Source organism: Gouania willdenowi, chromosome 3, assembly GCF_900634775.1.
Source record: "Gouania willdenowi chromosome 3, fGouWil2.1, whole genome shotgun sequence".
Taxonomy (NCBI): domain Eukaryota; kingdom Metazoa; phylum Chordata; class Actinopteri; order Blenniiformes; family Gobiesocidae; genus Gouania; species Gouania willdenowi.
Window position 1 is genome coordinate 9,737,287 of NC_041046.1, and position 18,498 is coordinate 9,755,784.

At 37.3% G+C, this 18,498-nt stretch overlaps 1 protein-coding gene across 4 annotated transcripts in view; it reads right to left on the minus strand.

The window, feature by feature from the left end:
* The window catches only part of ntrk3b (neurotrophic tyrosine kinase, receptor, type 3b), a 497,810-nt gene that overhangs the window by 321,452 nt on the left and 157,860 nt on the right, over positions 1-18,498 (minus strand). For all 4 annotated transcript variants that reach the window (XM_028441230.1, XM_028441225.1, XM_028441234.1 and 1 more), the window contains exon 3: positions 9,766-9,837. In XM_028441230.1, coding sequence (XP_028297031.1) covers positions 9,766-9,837 — 72 coding nt within the window. The remainder of the gene's footprint in view (positions 1-9,765; positions 9,838-18,498) is intronic.

The following is an 18,498-nucleotide window of genomic DNA, read 5'->3' on the forward strand; positions in this document are numbered from 1 at the left end:
CTCATTTGTCCGACTACAACATTTCACTCAGGATTCTGAGAAAACAAAACTATAGATCATAATGATGGAATGAAGGAGTGATAACACACGTTTTAAAGAATCGTAAAAAAATGGAATGAAATTGTATTTAGTACCTCCTCCTGTGTAGATTTATTTCTGGTCATCACCCTCCTGACGTGGGACCAAGACTCAATTCATGTTCTAATCAAGTTGTGTCTTTTGTTGTTGTTTGTCAGGATATTTTTCTTTCATTGTGTGTGTTTATGTCTCTTCTTGCTATTATTATTGAAACCATTCTATCTTAGCGTGTGTGTTTTTGGGCTCATTTTGTGTAGTTTGTTGTGGTTTGTAAGTGCATAAGAGTTGGACTATCCTAAAAAACAAAGAATCACAGAGAAAAGAACAACAATGAGGTGAAAATCATTCATCAAGACTGACAAAGCTGCACTTACTAATAATATTTCTCCCTGTGAAATTAATCTCCAAAGCGGAAAACCACAAGATTATGAGATTTAGTATTGAAGCTATTGTGTGTGTGTGTGTGTGTGTGTGTGTGCGCGCGCATGTTATCACAGTAAAGAAACTACTGAAGAAGATTAAAACTCCTATACAATTACTGTTATCTAAAGACACATTACTGGAGGACTCTTGTGTTCTATATCGCTACCATCACAGCAGGTTAGCTCCTCCTGCCAATCAGCAGCACGTGTCGGGATAAAGACGCTTTAAGTTCTGACACGGTGGCAATGGCGGTAGAAAATGTCCAAAGACAACATTGTCGATAACTCTTGTTCTCCATTTCTCACCTTATATCACACGTCACCTAATGGGCAGATTCTCCCAAAGCTGGTGTTTCTGAGGCTAGTTTAAATTTACACATGCAATGAATAAACTCTATTTTCACATGTTCGATTAAGGTCCCAAAGCTTTAACCCTCCTATTATCCTTGGGGTCAATTTGACCCCATTTAATGTTTATCATTAAAAAAAGGTTGTTGACTTTATTTTTATTTTTTGCTTCATATTTCATGACTTTTCCTAATTTGATGGGTACAACTGATTAAGCATACAGTTATACTGATGATTTTTTTTCAATGTGCTGAACACATCGCATGCGTTGGTGTTCCTCTGGTGTCAATTTGACCCCAAGCTGTTTTAGCTGTGTTAAACTTGTCTATCAGTTATTTCACGGCGAAAGTGAAGTAGAGGACAATGTGTCTGAGACTGAGGACTTTATAATCAATAACCCCAATTATGTTACAAAAATGATATATAAATAAGTAAATACACGTTTATGAGTGAGAAGGGGGGTCACCAGCGTTAATCAATATGACCCATTCTGTGAGAGTCATGAGTGTGCACCCCAAATTAGAAAAGATATGGATGAAAGATTTTCAAGTTACACTAACTCTAAAACTGAATGTTTGACCTAATGGTGGCGCTAGAGAACAGGTCAAGGTTTTATTATCAAGGGGTTTATTTATGTATTCAACAAATAAACAAAGTGTCTGACACAAAAAAACTTGGTCAACAATTTTCTGACAATCATTTTCTGGAGGCAAATATCCCTGGGGTCATAATGACCCCAGGGGTAAAACATGCTCGTAATACAGTATAGGATAATATTAGAGTTGAACGTTAGAAAAACATGTTTTAATGTAGAACGTCAGCACCAAAATAAGAAAGAAGACAATTTGGATCACATTCAGTCATAGCAAAATGAGTAGTGTGAAATATGGTTTGATTAGCTTTTTTAGAAAATACCTTTGAAAGAATTAGAGTAGCACAATGACTCCTTTAGTTAAAGTTTGTATGAGTTACTAAAAGTACATTATTAATTTTTTTGATTATTTGCTGCAGAGTTTTCACCTGGTTATGTATTTTATATAGGATTCCACTTTTAAATGTATTTTTTGAAAAAAAAAAAAAAAGGCTGCTAATCAATGGCCCCAAAAAGTTTCTACAACCGAGCCAATCAGCTTCTTCCTTTTTTTTTTTTTGCCAGGAATGAAATTTGATGTCCCAGCTGTTCCAGCTGTCACAACTGTCAGATGACAAACAAACCCAATCAAACCATTGTATCTCTAGAGCCCCTTATAACTGGATGTTGACACAATGCGGACAGGAATACTGATGGTATTGATCTTTCATTGTTTTCTTTTTGTACAAGCATGACAGGCAGCAAGTTAAATTTTTTACCTCCTGAAAGGCGCATCTCACCCGTGGTGGAAGATTTGGATGCGACATCTGCACTTTCATAAAAACAGAAATTAATCCCCCTCACTTTTTACAGATGCATTCATTGTAAATGTATTGGTCCTGTTAGATTGACTGAATGGTGATCAAGCCAACCACAGCCAGCCATTTGACAAAGCCACTGTTCCGAGAAGGTAAACAAAGAGTTAACATCAATGAGTAAGTGACAAAAAAAAAAAAAATGAATAAACAGGTGGCAAAAAATGGTCCAAAAATGACAAAAACATGTCAAGAAAATAGTGAAAAGTGACTAAAAATGGCCAAAAGCAGTCAAGAGTGGCAAAAACAATTACAAAAAAAGAGGAAATGGGTGGAATGCAATGGAAAAAGGAAACGGTTGTTATTTATTGATTAAAAGGTAGCTTATTTGGATGAAAAGTGGCAAAAAAAGGTTAAATAATTGACAAAAATTGGATAAAAGTGTCAAATAGAACTTGCAAAAATTAACAAAAATTGGGAAAAAGGGATAGGCCTTTATATATATATATATACTGGCAAAAGGAAGCTAAAATCTAAAAAACAAAAAGGAGCTAAAATGGGACAAAAGGAGTTGCAAAATGGTGAAAAAAAAGTAAAAATTGGTTAAAAAGTTTCCCCTTTTAAGTTTTTCTGGGGGAATATCATTAAAATTAAAATATAAAGAGCCACAGATTGAGTATCACTGACTTCATAACAGCTTTATCATTGTTTTAGTAAATTAATTTAATAAACTAAATTGGGAGTCGACGGTTGCCCTACCCTTAGAACACTCATTTTTAAAACTGCTGCTCTACCCTCGTCTCCTGAGCAAACAGTCATGTTTCACGACACTAAACATAGAAATCAAGGCTATGAAGAAGTGAAGTAGTTCCACTTTGGTAAAATTATTTATTGGGTCCCATGATGTCCACGTCTGCCTTTAGCTTTCAATCTCAGTTTGCAACTACTTAGCAATGACCCTCGACTCAGAATGTGGCGCTGAGTGAGCGGCAGACATTGCTTTTCCAACAAACCTACAATGCAAATGCCCTTTTTCTGACAGCCTGGGTGGCATGAGGTTTGATCAGTGACATTTATAGGAGTATTAGTTTAGAATGATACAAAATGTAAAAATGCATTTGTGCTGTAGACCAGCCAGTAGTTGAAGTTAAAGGCCTCTGCAATAATCATACAAAAGCAGACATTATTATTATTTGCAAAATGCAAAGATACATGACAAAGTGTTCCCTTTCTAAGCCATACATTTTGAATATTACATTAAAGATGATATCCGGAGTTTCTGAGAAATCCATGTTTATTTATCATTCTTTTGAAATGCAAAACAATACCTAACTAGTCTTTTACTATGGTCTACTGCCAGTGTCACTCATATACATTAATGTATATAAGTCCCTCCTTCGTCCTATAGACCCCTATACAAATGGAAACAATCGCCGAGTCCGTCCAGCCATTAGGCTTCAACTTCCTGTTTTTGAGACTGTCAATCAAAGTGAATGCAAAACTATGCACAGAAACAAGGCTGCGCGTCACAACAGCAAACAGGTAAATATGATTTTGGCTCTTACCTGACCCATAGACCTATATCAATGTGACCCGATGCGACCTTGTTATGTTCAGCGACGCGTGTGCAGAAAAGTAGAGGCGTGGCTTCTGGTAGATTGCAAAGGCAGGGGGAGGAAGTGATGCTGTTTAGGGTGGGACATCGAGACGTTTCTCAGAAACTCCAGATATCAGCTTTAAGGACCCTAAGCCTACTTATATTTTAGAAATTCTTTTTACACATTAGAAAGTATCCAACATTCCATCCAAAATTATCAGGCCTTTAATTGATAATTAATGTCTTTGTTTTATCAGCCTTTAAATTACATGACGTATTCTTCGGTCATTATTTCAAATGCTCTCCTTTTAATCTTTCATTATGCTTTCAGTAAAAGGATTCACCCTTCTCAAGTTTCTAATACAATTACCTATACAAGCAGAACAACTTGAACAAGTGTACTGAAGATAGGTACACAGTAATACATCTGCTAAGCCATGTACTGTTAACAGAGGAGCATACTCTCATTTAAATAGGTGCTGGCAAAATTAGCATTTCATTTAATTCCGTGGGTGGTTGGTCGCAATATTAAAAGTAGGAACGCACCGAAATGGAAATTATTTACCGAAACTAAAAACCGCAAAAGAAACATTGAAAAAATTTTTTACAAAAATGATTATTCCCGTTGCATTTATAGCTCTGAATGTGTACTAACCTCACTAAAATTAAAACATTGCATTTGTATGAATGAATATGAATGCTTCAAAGAATAAATCAATTTAAAATCTGAAAGTATTTATTTAGCACCGACATTCCAACAATGCAAAAACAGGCCTATAACTGACTGAGCTGCTGAAAGAGAGTCAAATTAAATATGTTCTCTCATTAAAACACAAAGTGCATTTAAGACAGAGCGTGTATCATTTAATGTGCATGCTGGTTGAAGTATTTTCCAGACAAGCGCACATGCCGACCGCAGTGTTTGCTCGCGTTATCCTATTTCGGTCAGTTTATTTCAACAGGAAAAGCATTTCAGCCAGAATTTCCATGCATCAAGAAATTAAAAGTCAAATATTTCTCCAAAATATTATTGAAACGACATCATATCTGCTTCTGGAAAGTGAGCAAAGTGTAGCCAAAAGGGGGATATGGCGTCTGTTCATATAAACAACGAAAACATGTTGAGGTACTGTAGTGTTTTCCATCTCTTCATGCCTTTTACTTTTAAATATTAGGAGGAGAAAGGGAAGGAAGAAGGAGGTCAGGTGAGCGACACGAGGCTCGCACCATGCTATAGGAAGGAAGACTCCATGCCTTCTGCTGCAGAGGGAAAGTTGGACTTTTACAGTAAGTAGCTTCAGGAACTCATTTGTGTGCAGACAGGACTCTTTGGGGGCCTAAACAGTGACAGTTGGAGACAGTTTGAGCAACCAACTCAGGAGTTTCAGTGTATCAGCTGTTGCTAATGCAGTTTAAGATTCTTGCCAAGGGGGACAAAAAAATAGAATTAAATATACAGGTATAGACTGTCTCCATATTCACGCCGACCACAATGTGTGTAACATACAACATATAATTGATAACGATTACAAAAAATTGCTTCAAAGCGTTGTTTAATGTTGTAAATTCATTATAAATCAGGCCGGCGGCCGCTTTCTGCTTCTTTTTTACTGCAGTACCATAACATGAACTTCTGGGTGCAGTGAAGCTTCCATTGTGAATAATAATTGCGCAGAAGAATAAGAACCAACCGAAAGTTCAAAAGTTCAGTGAAAACGTATACTACACACCTGAGGTAGAACAACTCATAAATTCACCTATATTTTGTACAGTCACTGTGTTTTATGACACTTAAAATATTTGTATATTATGTACATTATATTGAGAATTCTAATTTTTTTTTAAAGAATTTGGGAAAACTGTAATAAAAACTTTTGACAGCAAACTCCCCGTATGATACACACCCATGTGCTTTGCTAAATTGCTCGCAAAGAGCTAACATGATCAGATGCCAACACACAATAGTGTCACTACAGCTGTGTGACTGTATGTATGTTTCTAAAACAAGCTGGTAAGTAGTCTTTTGGCAGTTGTGTATTATTTAATCACGTCTCAAATATTCAGAACCCATTTTGTGACACTATTTGTTTTACGTCATGCTTTGTAGACCCATGGCTGACACAGTGTCCTCATACTGAGTGTTGTTAGAAGGCTTTTTAATTGTCTTTTTTGTAAGAGAAATTAGTCAATCTCAGTCAGTGAATAGACTATAAATATTATGACAGTTGATTTTATGCTTATACTATGTGTATAGTTCTCAGTAATGTGCAAATACGCCACATATTTATAGCTGGAGAGTTAGTCACACTCTGAAGCCTCACAGAGTGTGTATTTACCTTCACATGGTAAATGCTCCACTTCTTGACACATCAGCAGGATTCAAGGCTCCTGATTGTAATGGTTTGATTACATTTCTTCGCCTTTTCTCCACATCTTGCCAATCTGAATAAAGTACTCGCTTATGTAACACTAAACCCTGATTAGGTTTATTTTTGACCCATATGAAATATAACAGACCCACTGAAGTCATCTTATGACAGCACTAATGCTTTGAAGAAAACTGTTAGCAAAACAAACACAGCGACAGCATTAGGGGACATTAAATAAAGTAGAGTTTTTCCCAACCAAAGACGTAGATGTGTTTTGTCACTCTATCAAACCTTGTTGGGCTTGTAAATTGTGTTGTGCTTTGTTGCTTGTCATCTCTGCTACTGTTGTTGTGATGGGCTTCAGGCATTAGGTTTCTCACGCTGCTGCTTGAATAGTTAATGAAAGCGTCCCCTAGATGCAGTTAAATTACCAGGGTGTTACAAGATGTTAATAATTAATATCAGAGGAAAGCATTTAGTGAGAAGACAGCAAAAACGACAACAGAAAACATAAGCAACATGAAATAGTTGATTGTATGTTTCATAGTAACTGGTCTTTGAGTTTAGTTTGAACTTATTGAGGCTTTGTTAAGCTTTGAGTTATGTTTCCCTGTGATATTATATTTGTGTGTGAAGAATCACGAAAAATGTTGGACAGTTAGCAGAACTAGCACAAGGCAGGTTTTTAGAAGTGTTTTTCCCCTCCCCGTGAGCACACAGAAAGACAGCAATTAGCACAAATAAATATCAAATACAAAAACTCAAACATATTTAGCAGCAAAGGAAAATATCTAAATGTATTAAAAAAAACAACAAAAAAAAAAAAAATTTAGATTGTAAACTAAAGCACAAACCTGCAAATATTGTCAGATATACACAGTTAAAATTGATCAGTGATCCTGATGAAGGGTAGGGCAACAATCCACTCCCAATTTAGTTTATTTGATTAATTTAATGAAACCATAATAAAGCTGTTATTAAGTCAGTGATACTCAACATGTGGGTCTTTATGTCTTCATTTTAATCATCATTCCTCCAGAAAATCTTAAAAGGGGGAACTTTTTAACCCCTTTTTACAATTTTCTTTGGCCATTTTGCAACTTCCTTCTTTTTTCCCAAAAAATGTACACTTTTTTTTCAGATTTTAGCTTCCTTTTACCAATAAATATGCCTTTTTCCTAATTTTTGTCTATATTTGCAAGTACTTTTTGACACATCCAATTTTTGTGCCCCTTTTCACTATTGTTTGCCACATTTTGCTCTTTTAAGCTACCTTTTTCTATTGTATACCAACTGTTTCCTTTTTTATGTTAACCTTTTTTTTGTCATTCTTGACTGCTTTTGGACCATTTTAGTCACTTTTCACTCTTTTATTGCCATGTTTTTGCCACATTTGGACCATTTTTTTGCCATCTGTTACTCATTTTTTGTTATTTTACTTAAACTTTACTCATCAATGTTAACTCTTTGTTTATAGTGGATTTCATAAGTATCAAACAAACATAAATATATTTAATTGAAATTTTGCATGAAAGACACACACTAAGTGACACATTCCTGAAGTGAAATTGAATTTATACATGATTTTGAACTTTTTCTTAATAAATAAAACACTGAAAAGTGGGGTGTGCAAAAGGATATTTTTTGTTTTCAACCTTTCCATTGTTGCACTGGCTTTATGTTTAGGGTCGTTGTCTTGCTGGAAGGTGAACCTACGCCCCAGTTTCTTTTGCAGACCAATAGGTTTTTGTCGAAGATTGGCCTGTATTTGGCCCCATCAACTCAAACCTTCTTCCCTGTCCCTGCTTAAGAAAAGCATCCCCGAGCATGATGCTACCACCCCCATGTTTGACAGTGGGGATGGTGTTTTCAGGATGATGTGCAGTGTTACCTTTACGCCAAAAACATAGCGTTTTGCATTTAGGCCAAAAAATTACATTTTGGTCTCATCTGACCAAAGCAAATTGTTCCTCATGTTTTCTGTATACCCCATGTGGTTTCTGGCATACAGCAAACAGGACTTCTTATGGTTGTCTTTTTAAAATAGCTTTCTTCTAGCCACTCTTCCAAAAGGCCAGATTTGTGCAGTTGAATTGAAACCCCTAGTCATAAAAAGATAACTGGATTTGGATCTAATTTACAACTATACTTACCAAGATGAGCAAGGACAGAAAAGGACGTATCAACAGCATTATTATAGGAGCTACTTGTCAGTCTCCAAAGCAGCGGTTGATGTATAATTAATGTAAATTTACCATTCAGATGTTTTTCTATGCAATCTACTATGACAAGCATGTAAGCCATGAAGAGGTTTGCACATACAGTATTTGATGGTGGAACAGAAGAATACTAATTAGAAAGGATGTGGGTGCTAATTGCAGTCGTAAACTTGATGGCATAAAGAATTAAAATGTTTAATGTGGCTAATGGACCCTTTTTGAATGGGAACACATGACGATGTAGACATTGACAGGTTCAACTCTGCCCACAGAGAGGGCAGCCCAGTGCCTCGTGGCTCGGGCTTTGAACAGACCGGTCTGATGCAGACATCAATAAGGCCAGTCTTCTGGAGCTAAGCAAAGGCATAATAATTAATTTCTTCGACACCATCAGGCTCGGCGTCACCTAGCAACTGTCCACCTGCATTACCAAGACCACAATAGAGGCCTGTCAGGAACTGTCTGGAGTGGTGGTTGCAATGTAAATGTCTCTACGCCGGAACTGAGAAAATGGAGATTTTTTTTTACTTGTGGGAACATTGTGTACCACTTTTGTGTTGTGTACCTGCACGTGATTTTTCAATACATATTACAATTGCAAGCACATCTCGCTCTCCTATTGAATGTGAAAATATGAAGGTAAAAGCTTATTCAATCAAAGTTTTCTTCAAGTCAAAAACGTCCTGTACTCCTCTCTCAAATACTAAGCTCTCTTATTATTTTTTTTTTTTTACTGTGCATATAATCAACAACCTTCTTGTTATTTCTCTCTCCTACACAAAAAAGTTGGAATTGACTGAGGCAGAAAAAAAGACATCCAAACTGCATATCAGTCAATAAGTGGAAATTGCAAATAGCAGTGTGCTCAGGTAGAAAACTGTGACTGAGTTCGTCAAAGTGTTTACTCCCAGAAAATTGGGGAATAACAGGCTGTCATACGGTGACACAACAGCCTTTGTTAAAGAAATTAGTTTGCTCTTCGCTCAGCGCTCAGAAGCTCAGCCTCCTAGACAAATTGTCTATTTGTGAGAGCGGACTAAATACAGCTGTTTCTTCACTATGTCTTGCTCGGCCAAAGCACAAAGAAAACCGGTCCAAAGAGAAATCCAATTATCTAAGGCAAATAATGGATGTCACATTTAAGATGTGTGCCTTTTGCAACAGTAGCAGCGACGCCACAATTTTCCCGAAAGCCATTTTCCATCAACTGCATCCTCATTTGTTCAACACTAACTCAAGTACACCCTATACGCTGCTACTACTGCACACCATTAGACATCATGCAACGTAGAAAAGCTTTTGAAAGCATGAGAGACATGGGTTTTATTCATAGAACAATTACTCACATGTAGCGTAGGTGTGGGTTCTGATCAAACGCTCGAGCTTGGATCAGCTTCAGGTTACAATTCATGATAGTTCTGAAATGAAAAAGAAAGAATTGAAACAACACACATTGGTATTCAGTACAAACAACCATAAGTACTAGACATTATCTTCTTCTTTCATTTCTATCTTGGCTATTGACATGTTGCAACCTACTTGAAAAGGTGCAATTTGCCAACTACTGTACTGTTTTTCTTACTTTTCAACCCATTAAGGGTAGACTGTACTGTAACATAACAGTGACAATTTAAGCTCACTCATTTTTAAGGAAGCAAAATGCTCTTTATTTAGGTCTGAAACAGGGCTTTACAGTGCAAGCAAAATTACTAGATCATTGTTTTTCAATGGGTTATATGCAGTCATAATAATCCTGTACAAGTGCTTGTGTAAAACTTTTCCGTGTACCTGCGTAAAATAGGTTTATGAAAGCACTTAAAAGTTATATGTGTAACTACATAACATAGAAGTGATGCCAGTGTTGCACATAGTAACTCTGTGACCTGTTAAATTCTCTGACTGCAGAGGGCTCCATTTACACATGTTGTGTCAGTTCTTTTTGTCTGTTTTTGAGCATCCATACACTGAAATAGTGAAATGCTGTCCCTTGCAGTCACAGAATGGGATGGGTTACTCCATGTGCTAAAACTTGCACAAAACTGTTAAGCATTTGCATAGAGGTGCTTATGTGCTCATGTAATTGTGTTTTACGTAAAACATATTGAGTAAATATTCATTCATTTAATAGCCTGGCAGATTTGTCAAAAAAATGTTAACTTCTGGAATGAAGTGTGAACATATGTACATTTTTTTAAGTATGTTGAATCCATTTTAAATGGGATCCATACTGGCAAACCAACAGTTCCCACTCAAAATCAAGACACCCAAGATGGCCACCATCCGTTTTGCCGATTTGGATATTTTGTCATAACTTTGGTTTTATTTGACATAGAAGCATGATCTCATTGGCGATTTATAGGTTTTCAGGGTAAAATATATGTCTAGGTAAAATATACCGTAAATTGCACTCAGAGCAAGATCCAAGATGGCAGCTATTTGTATTGTGAATTTCAGTCTTACCATCATTTCACTTTTGTTTGGAAACATGATCTTTGTGGCCAAATGTAGGTTTTTAAGGATAATGATTGTGATGAAACAGCTTAAAATATTGTAAATTGCATCCAGAGCAATTGTAATTGAAGTTCCAAAAAGCCTTTTCACACTCTGGAACTGTCATAGGTCGAGAGGGACATAATTTGTTCACTGTGTTGATATTTCCAACATAACAGTGTTTGTAATGTTATTCCAGAGATCGTTAGTGCTTTAATAGTGTTATTATATTATTAATATTACAAATATCGCACATACTAAAACTCGAGGAGGGATCAGGGATTTCTGTTGATGCCACTTTCGGCCCGATCCAAGCACTTTTAAAAATTGATGGGAGCAGCTCAGCAGCAGCATGGAAGCAAGGGCAGTCCTCTAGCTTCCACACAGGTTACCCCTGGTGCACAGAAACACCGACTACCTGGGTGTCCAGCGGTTGGAATTCGAACTGTATGTGTGAAGCAGTATCAAAGCGACAGACCTCCTCTGCTTCCGCACTACTCTAACCAAGCTTTTAACATGTGATTGTTATGTATTTATTTCTGTATTAACTTTATTGTTAGTTTTTTTTTTTTTTCTTTTTTACTTGTGCAGTTGTTTCAACAACTGTAAAGTGTCCTTGAATTTTTGAAAAGCACTTGTGAATAAAATGTATTGATGTTATTGATGGGACAAGCAAGTGTGTAAAGCACAGTATGAGTTCTCACTTTGAAAAGGTAAATTCACGAGGTACACCCTTTACTAACCAGGTCCATGATTATTTTTATTATGCTCAAGATGGACAGTAAACAGGTCAATAAGTAAAACAGCACTGATCAGCTGATTGGTCACTGTTTAAAAAAACAGAAAAAAAATGAATTTTCAGCTTGTGTGTAGCATTAGCTTTAGCAGCCTTTCTGCCTCGGAGACCGAGAACACAATTACGGAAAAAATCTTTCAAGGAATCAACTCTCCAATGGGGAAAATAATCTAAATCTCTATCAAACTTGTTGTGAGCCAATATGAGTTCATCCCTCTTGACCATTGAACTCACGCGCAAGAACTGAACAAGAGCGAGGTTTCCGAGTGTGTGAAAAGGCTTATTGTGCAAGATTTGGTCTCTTCCTTTTTAAGTTTATACATGAGATGTTTACTGTACGCAAGGGAACCGTGGTGAGATGTATTATCAGAAATAAACATTGGAGGGTAACTAGTAACTTTTATTTTGAGTATTATTTGAGATTTTTTTTTTGATCAAAACGTTTATTGAATTATTGGGGAGGGGGGTACAGACATATCCAGAAAAGTAAATACTGACAGGATTCCATTGGCACAAAACAGGTAGAAATATCAGGTAGATATATCAGATAAAGCTCAGTGATTGTTCATTGTCTCTGGTCCAAGAAATGAACTTGGATGAAAAAGAGTTCCATGCTTGAACAGTCGCTGGTCGAGCCTTGTTGAGACGTGCAGTCGTATGTTCGAGGTTGATAATATTGATCAGGCTTTGAGACCAAAATGATTTCATGCACATACCTGGAGTAAACCAATGTTTTAAATAAGTTTTTTAGCAGATAAAACCTGCAAACACCAACTTGAGCTTAATTTGCGTTAAAGTTACATCAGAATTATCATTAACACTAGAAGTCCCAGGGATTTCTATATCCCCCCCAGAAGTCCCAGAGCAGGGTCAAATGAACTCTAGGACCAAACTGACGACTCTGATGGCTACAATTTGCATCTATTCATTTGTAAATGAATCACCTGAGAAATCAGCAGGGGGGAGAGCCTGACTCTAACAATGGAAGTCTGGAATGTTAGGGGGAAGTGCCCTGGAAGCTAAAGTCACAATGCCCCGTTTATTAACTCGTTCTGCTTGATGCTGGGGGAGAACAAACACAGACTACAAACATTGAAAGAAACAGAGTCACCTCTTCCAACACACCTGATTCAAATGATTATCAGGCTTCTGCAGAGCTGGATGATCATTTGAATAAGGTGTGCTGATTAGTGGCCCTCGAGGACCAGAATTGGACACCCCTGGAATACCCTGTTGTCATGCAGCCTTTTGTGCTGTGGGGAATAAATAGCTGGCTGCTTCCACCTGCTGACACTCCACACTTATTCTACTCAAAATGCAGAGAAGATTTACCACTCAAGAAGCGTTGGAATTGATCCTGAACAAGGCAAACCCTTGTGACTCAGATGGAGAGGACATAAACCTTCAGCCAAATTCGGATTCGGACTCTGAGCTGTCTTCAGGTTAGATTTCCCAAACATCCTATTTTCATTTCCTGACTTTATTTTTATTTAAAACCAAACAAAAGAATAATTTGAATTTGTTCACATTGCAGATGACGAGACTGCTCCTCATCGGGAAAAGAGAGCTCGGTTGGAGAGTGAGCCCACAGAGACGGCGAAAGAGGGCACAGTGTGGCATGAAGAACATGTGGGTACAATTCTCCGTTTCACTCCAATGGAACCGTACGCTGCAGATGGAGAGCCAACAGCAAAGGCCAGAAGAAGAATCAGGAGTCGCCTTCAGAGCTTCCTCTGTTTCATTACTGTTGGCATGCTCCGTACCATTCAAGAATGGACTATTCAGCATGCACGGCAAACGGAGCAGACGGACTGGTTCATGATCCTCCATGAACTAATGGCATTTATTTCTGTTATTATTTTGAGGGGGGTGACCAAGGTTCCATCTCTGCGTGACAGCTGGTCAGCATGCCTGGGAAACCCACTTATCACTGGAATTATGTCACAAAACCGTTTCCAAGACATCATGCGTCACCTACGATTTGATGACATGTTTACGCGCAGTGAGCGAGTGCAGACAGATAAGTTTGCTGCAATTTCGGATGTGTGGGGATCGTTTGTTACCAACTGCATCACATGCTACAACCCTGGTCGACACATCACAATTGATGAACAGCTTTTCCCATCGAAGACTCGCTGCTGTTTCCTGCAGTACATTGCAACAAAACCCGACAAATTTGGCATAAAGTTTTGGGTGGCTTGTGATTTGAAAACAAAGTACATCTGCAATGTCCTCCCATATCTTGGAAAGGACCCCAGTCGTCCCAGTGAGGAGAGACTTTCTGAGAGTGTGGTGATGAAGCTGATGGAACCATTTATGGACAAAGGCAGGACTGTCACCATGGACAATTTCTTTACATCACTGACACTTGCACGACGACTGCTCAGCCGGAAAACCACCATCCTCGGGACAGTCAACAAGATTCGCCGGGAAATTCCTCAGTCAACTAGAAAGATGGACCGCAAGGAATTCACCACTCAGGTATGTTGTTGGTCTTTTTATTCCATCAACACCTCTGAGTGTGTCATTGTGTTTAAAACCGCTATAATAACAACAATTTCTTCTTTTTTAGGTGTTTTCCACCACTGGTGCCACGCTGACGGTGTATGCGCCCAAACGAAAAAAGACCGTCTACATTCTCAGCAGCATGCACAGCGTGGTTGAGACTGAGGAAACCATCAAAAGGAAGCCAAACACCATCACCCAATACAACACCACAAAGTGCGGAGTGGATGTGATGGACCAGATGGTGCGGGAGTACAGTGTGCGCACAGGAACACGGCGATGGCCAGTCGCCGTGTTCTACAACATGATCGACATGGTGGCACTCAATGCACATCTGCTTTATCAAGCATGCACCGGGGTGCAGGAGAGATGGGTGGACTTCCTGGTTCAGCTAGCAAGAGAGTTGGCTAACTCATGTGAGTGAAAAGAAGGCACTCAAAGAGCAACTGCGCCAACAACAACCGCCTACACCTGGCCCTGGGAAAAGGGCTAAGTGTCAGATCAACCATTGCTGCAAGAGCAATAGCGCAACTGTGCGATGTGTTCTTTGCCACAAATACACATGTGGCAAATGTAGGAGAGAGATACCGTGGCAGTGCCAAGTATGTCACGAGTCTCAATAAGAGGATGAAGGAGATTCTTCTAAATATGTGCACAGTTGCTTTGTTATTATCATTATTTTTATTTATTTATTTATTTATTTATTTATTTTTTTTACACAAATAAAAACCATTGAAAACAAATCACAGTTGTTCTTTTGCACATTTCTCACACCACACTGTCATTAAAAATAAATAATTTTTGTGTTCTCTTTGGGTCAAATGACACCTCTCTGGGTTTTATAGGTAAAAAGTTCATTTGACACCTCTGTGGGACTTCTAGTGTTAAGAAGACAAAATGTCTGCTAACACTGAGTTTACATGAGACCAGAATTCAGAAATGATTTGACAACCCCAAAACATGTGTTAGAATGACCCAAGTGAAGCGGTTCCACATACTGTATATGACAGTTTTTTGTAGATTGTGATTTCATTTGGAATCTCTTATAGGGTGTAATGTAAGCTCTATGTATGGTCTTAAAGTGAATTAGTTGTTGCGCTAGATATTTGGAAGTCAAAGTGTGGTTGCACCAGATCTTCCTCCAATCTAGGCTTATGTCTAAACTGCCCATTTTCTTATTCCACACGGATTCAATTGGTAGAACTTTAGCGCTGTGCTCTATCAGTTGGTGGTATTTAAAGAAACAAAGGGTCTATCCAGGAACGGAGACATCAATTTTAGTATGGAATGTGCCAAAATGAGAGACTTCCAGGGAACACCATAAGCTTTAAGGGCTGATCTTAGCTGAAAGTAAACAAAGTAAGAGGAAGCAGTAAGTGAAACATGTGTTTTTAGGTCCTGTATCGAACAAAGACCGTGAATGTTGTAAATATCACCCAGTGTGTGTAGACCTCGTGATGACCAAGATGGTTGATTAAATGGTTTGCTACCACATCATAACCTTGGATTGTGCCGTATTGGTGTGTTCTGACCGAAATCAAAAGGCCCGCCCATCCAACGTTCTACTTTCTTTCACACCTGCATAGAATTTGCAATGATGGTCCCAAAGTTATTTTTGATTGTTTTGTTTGATTAGCTGGAGAACAGAATAATTGAAATATGTTTTACTTGGACTTGAGTATTTTATGTATGACTTACATGTACTTCAACTTGAGTACAATTTCAATCAATTTGAATAGGATATATCACTATTTACACTCATTTCTGATGGTGTCGCCCCGTCTGCGCTGCCTATGTTATCAGCTATAATTGGCATGTTTTCACCTCATACTCATTTCCTGCAAAAACGAAGAATTTATTATTTGGAAGTGATGTTGAGTCTTAGTTGTATTAAAATATAAATGTTAGGAATGTTTTTTTTCTTGTTTTTTTTATTTATTACTTTTGTGAGTTTCTTTCCCATTACGCAGGAAAGAATATGTATCACTTTCTATGCTTAAAATGAGTACTTTGTGTGACTCAGAAAACCCAAGAGCCTTATGAAGTGCGTATTGATTGTTTAATCAATCCAACGGTTGCTGCCTTGACGGATTCAGCGTAAAATCAGCCACAGCCGATAATCAATTACAGCTTCACCTCATTAGAGGAAATGGAAAGTCAACCTTTTCACTGCAGCTGCACTGTTTATTACACGTATTCAGTAAACTATTACTGAACTCAATACTGTAATGAAAAATTTAAGAAATTTGAACATGGAAGACAGAAATGGCATAACATCTACACTTTACACCACATACAAAACAAACTAAAAAAAGATGCTTTAACAATGTTTGCCATCTTTTACATTATTCTTCTGTTCACCACTTAATGAAGAGCCTGACATCTTTAGAAAGATCGTATACAAAGTAAACATTCATACAGGCTTTAGAATAAATCCTAATTTAAAATACCTAAGGTCCCTTATTCCAATGTTGGGAATCAGGGTTTGGTCTGATCGAATTTGGTGCAAATTAGTGAAAAAATACCTGAGATATTGCATTTAAAATGTTTTAGCATTAGTCTAGTAATAACATTAACCTAGCAATAGCAATGGGCTAATATTAGCATTAACTTAGCAATAGCAACAACCTTGCATTAGCATTAGCCTAGCAATAACATCAACCTAGCATTAGCTTTAACCTAGCAATAACATTTACCTAGCATTAACGTTAGCTAGCAAAAGCTTAGTATTAGCATAAACCAAGCAATGGCATTAACGTAGCAATAACCTAGCATTAGACTAGCATTAGTATTGATATTACAGTAGAACACAAAACCAGTATAACCTAGTATGATGCCTATTTACACAGTAGTATCATTAAGAGAAAATCAGTTAAAAATCACTCAGTGAATTTGACGCAAATCCATTGAAAAATAGCCAAGATACAGCATTGAGAATGTGATGGAAAGGAAATGGCGATGGATTTTCTGGTGACATGATAGGCCCCTCCCACTAATCACAGCCTGTTTCTTTTTCATCAGCAACCTGCCCTCATCTGTCTAGAGTTCATCCAAAAGTATTTTGAGGTCAACACAACATATCTTTCCGTTAGAGCGGTTTGCGTCAGACGCCACTAAAAGTGGCACCATCTAAGAATGCAATGCATGATGGGTAATCATCACATTGATTCTTATTTAGGGCTTGACAACCATCATGTGGATCAAATATGAGGCGGTTTGAACTTTGTATGTTAGAGTTATATGCATTTTTCTGTTATGGCATGTTCCATCAGAGAACACAAAGCATGATGGGTAATTTCCACATTGATTGTTGTTTAGGGCTGGACAGTCATCATGTGAATCAAATATGAGACTGTTTGAACTTTTTTTATAAGACCGTTATAGTGGTTTTTCTTTTATGGTGTGCTAAATGACGCCAGTCGAGAATGCAAAGCATGATGGGTAATCAACACATTGAATATTGTCTAGGGATGGACAACCATCATGTGTGTCAAATATGAGTCAGTTTAAAGTTTGTATATGACAATGAAAAGGACATTACAGTGGTTTTTATAGTATGGCGTGCTAAATGGCACCAGTCAAGAACGCAAAGCATGATGGGTAATTTTTACATAGATAAAATTGAGTGTGTCTTTGATAACCAAGTTCCTAGGAGTCATAATTGACTAAATTATCTACTATGTTAACAGTGTAACACAGTATTAATTATATAAAGACAAAAAGTTCAAAAACACTTGGTGTGTTATATAAAATAAACTCATTGTTTACAATGTACTGTACTTTGATACTGCCATATATGACATATTGTGTAGAACTCTGGGGAACCACTTTTAAAACCATAATAAATTATATTGTTTTATTGCAAAAAAAAAAAAGGCTGTGCGAGGGATAAACAAAGCAGGATAATATGACCACACACATTACTTATTTGTTAAATAAAATCTTATGACATTTAAATATATTGCTTATTATATAATAACACAGCTAATGTTCAAATAAAAGGCGTTTAGAAATATTTCTCACTCCAGACCAGCAAACACAGCCTAAGAGATCAAGTTATGTATATTTTACCAATGGCAAGATTAGAACTAAAATGAAGATGTCTGTCTGTTATAGGGGTTAATTTGTGAAATAGTGTTGATAAAAAAATAAAAAATGAGTGACAATTTAATTTCAAAAAGAAAATGTCACAATATATTTTAGAGAATTATGTGAAGCAGTAGAAATATGTTTGTGTTTTTTGTGTTGGAAAAGGTAACTTAAATGTTATTTATGTCAGGCATATACA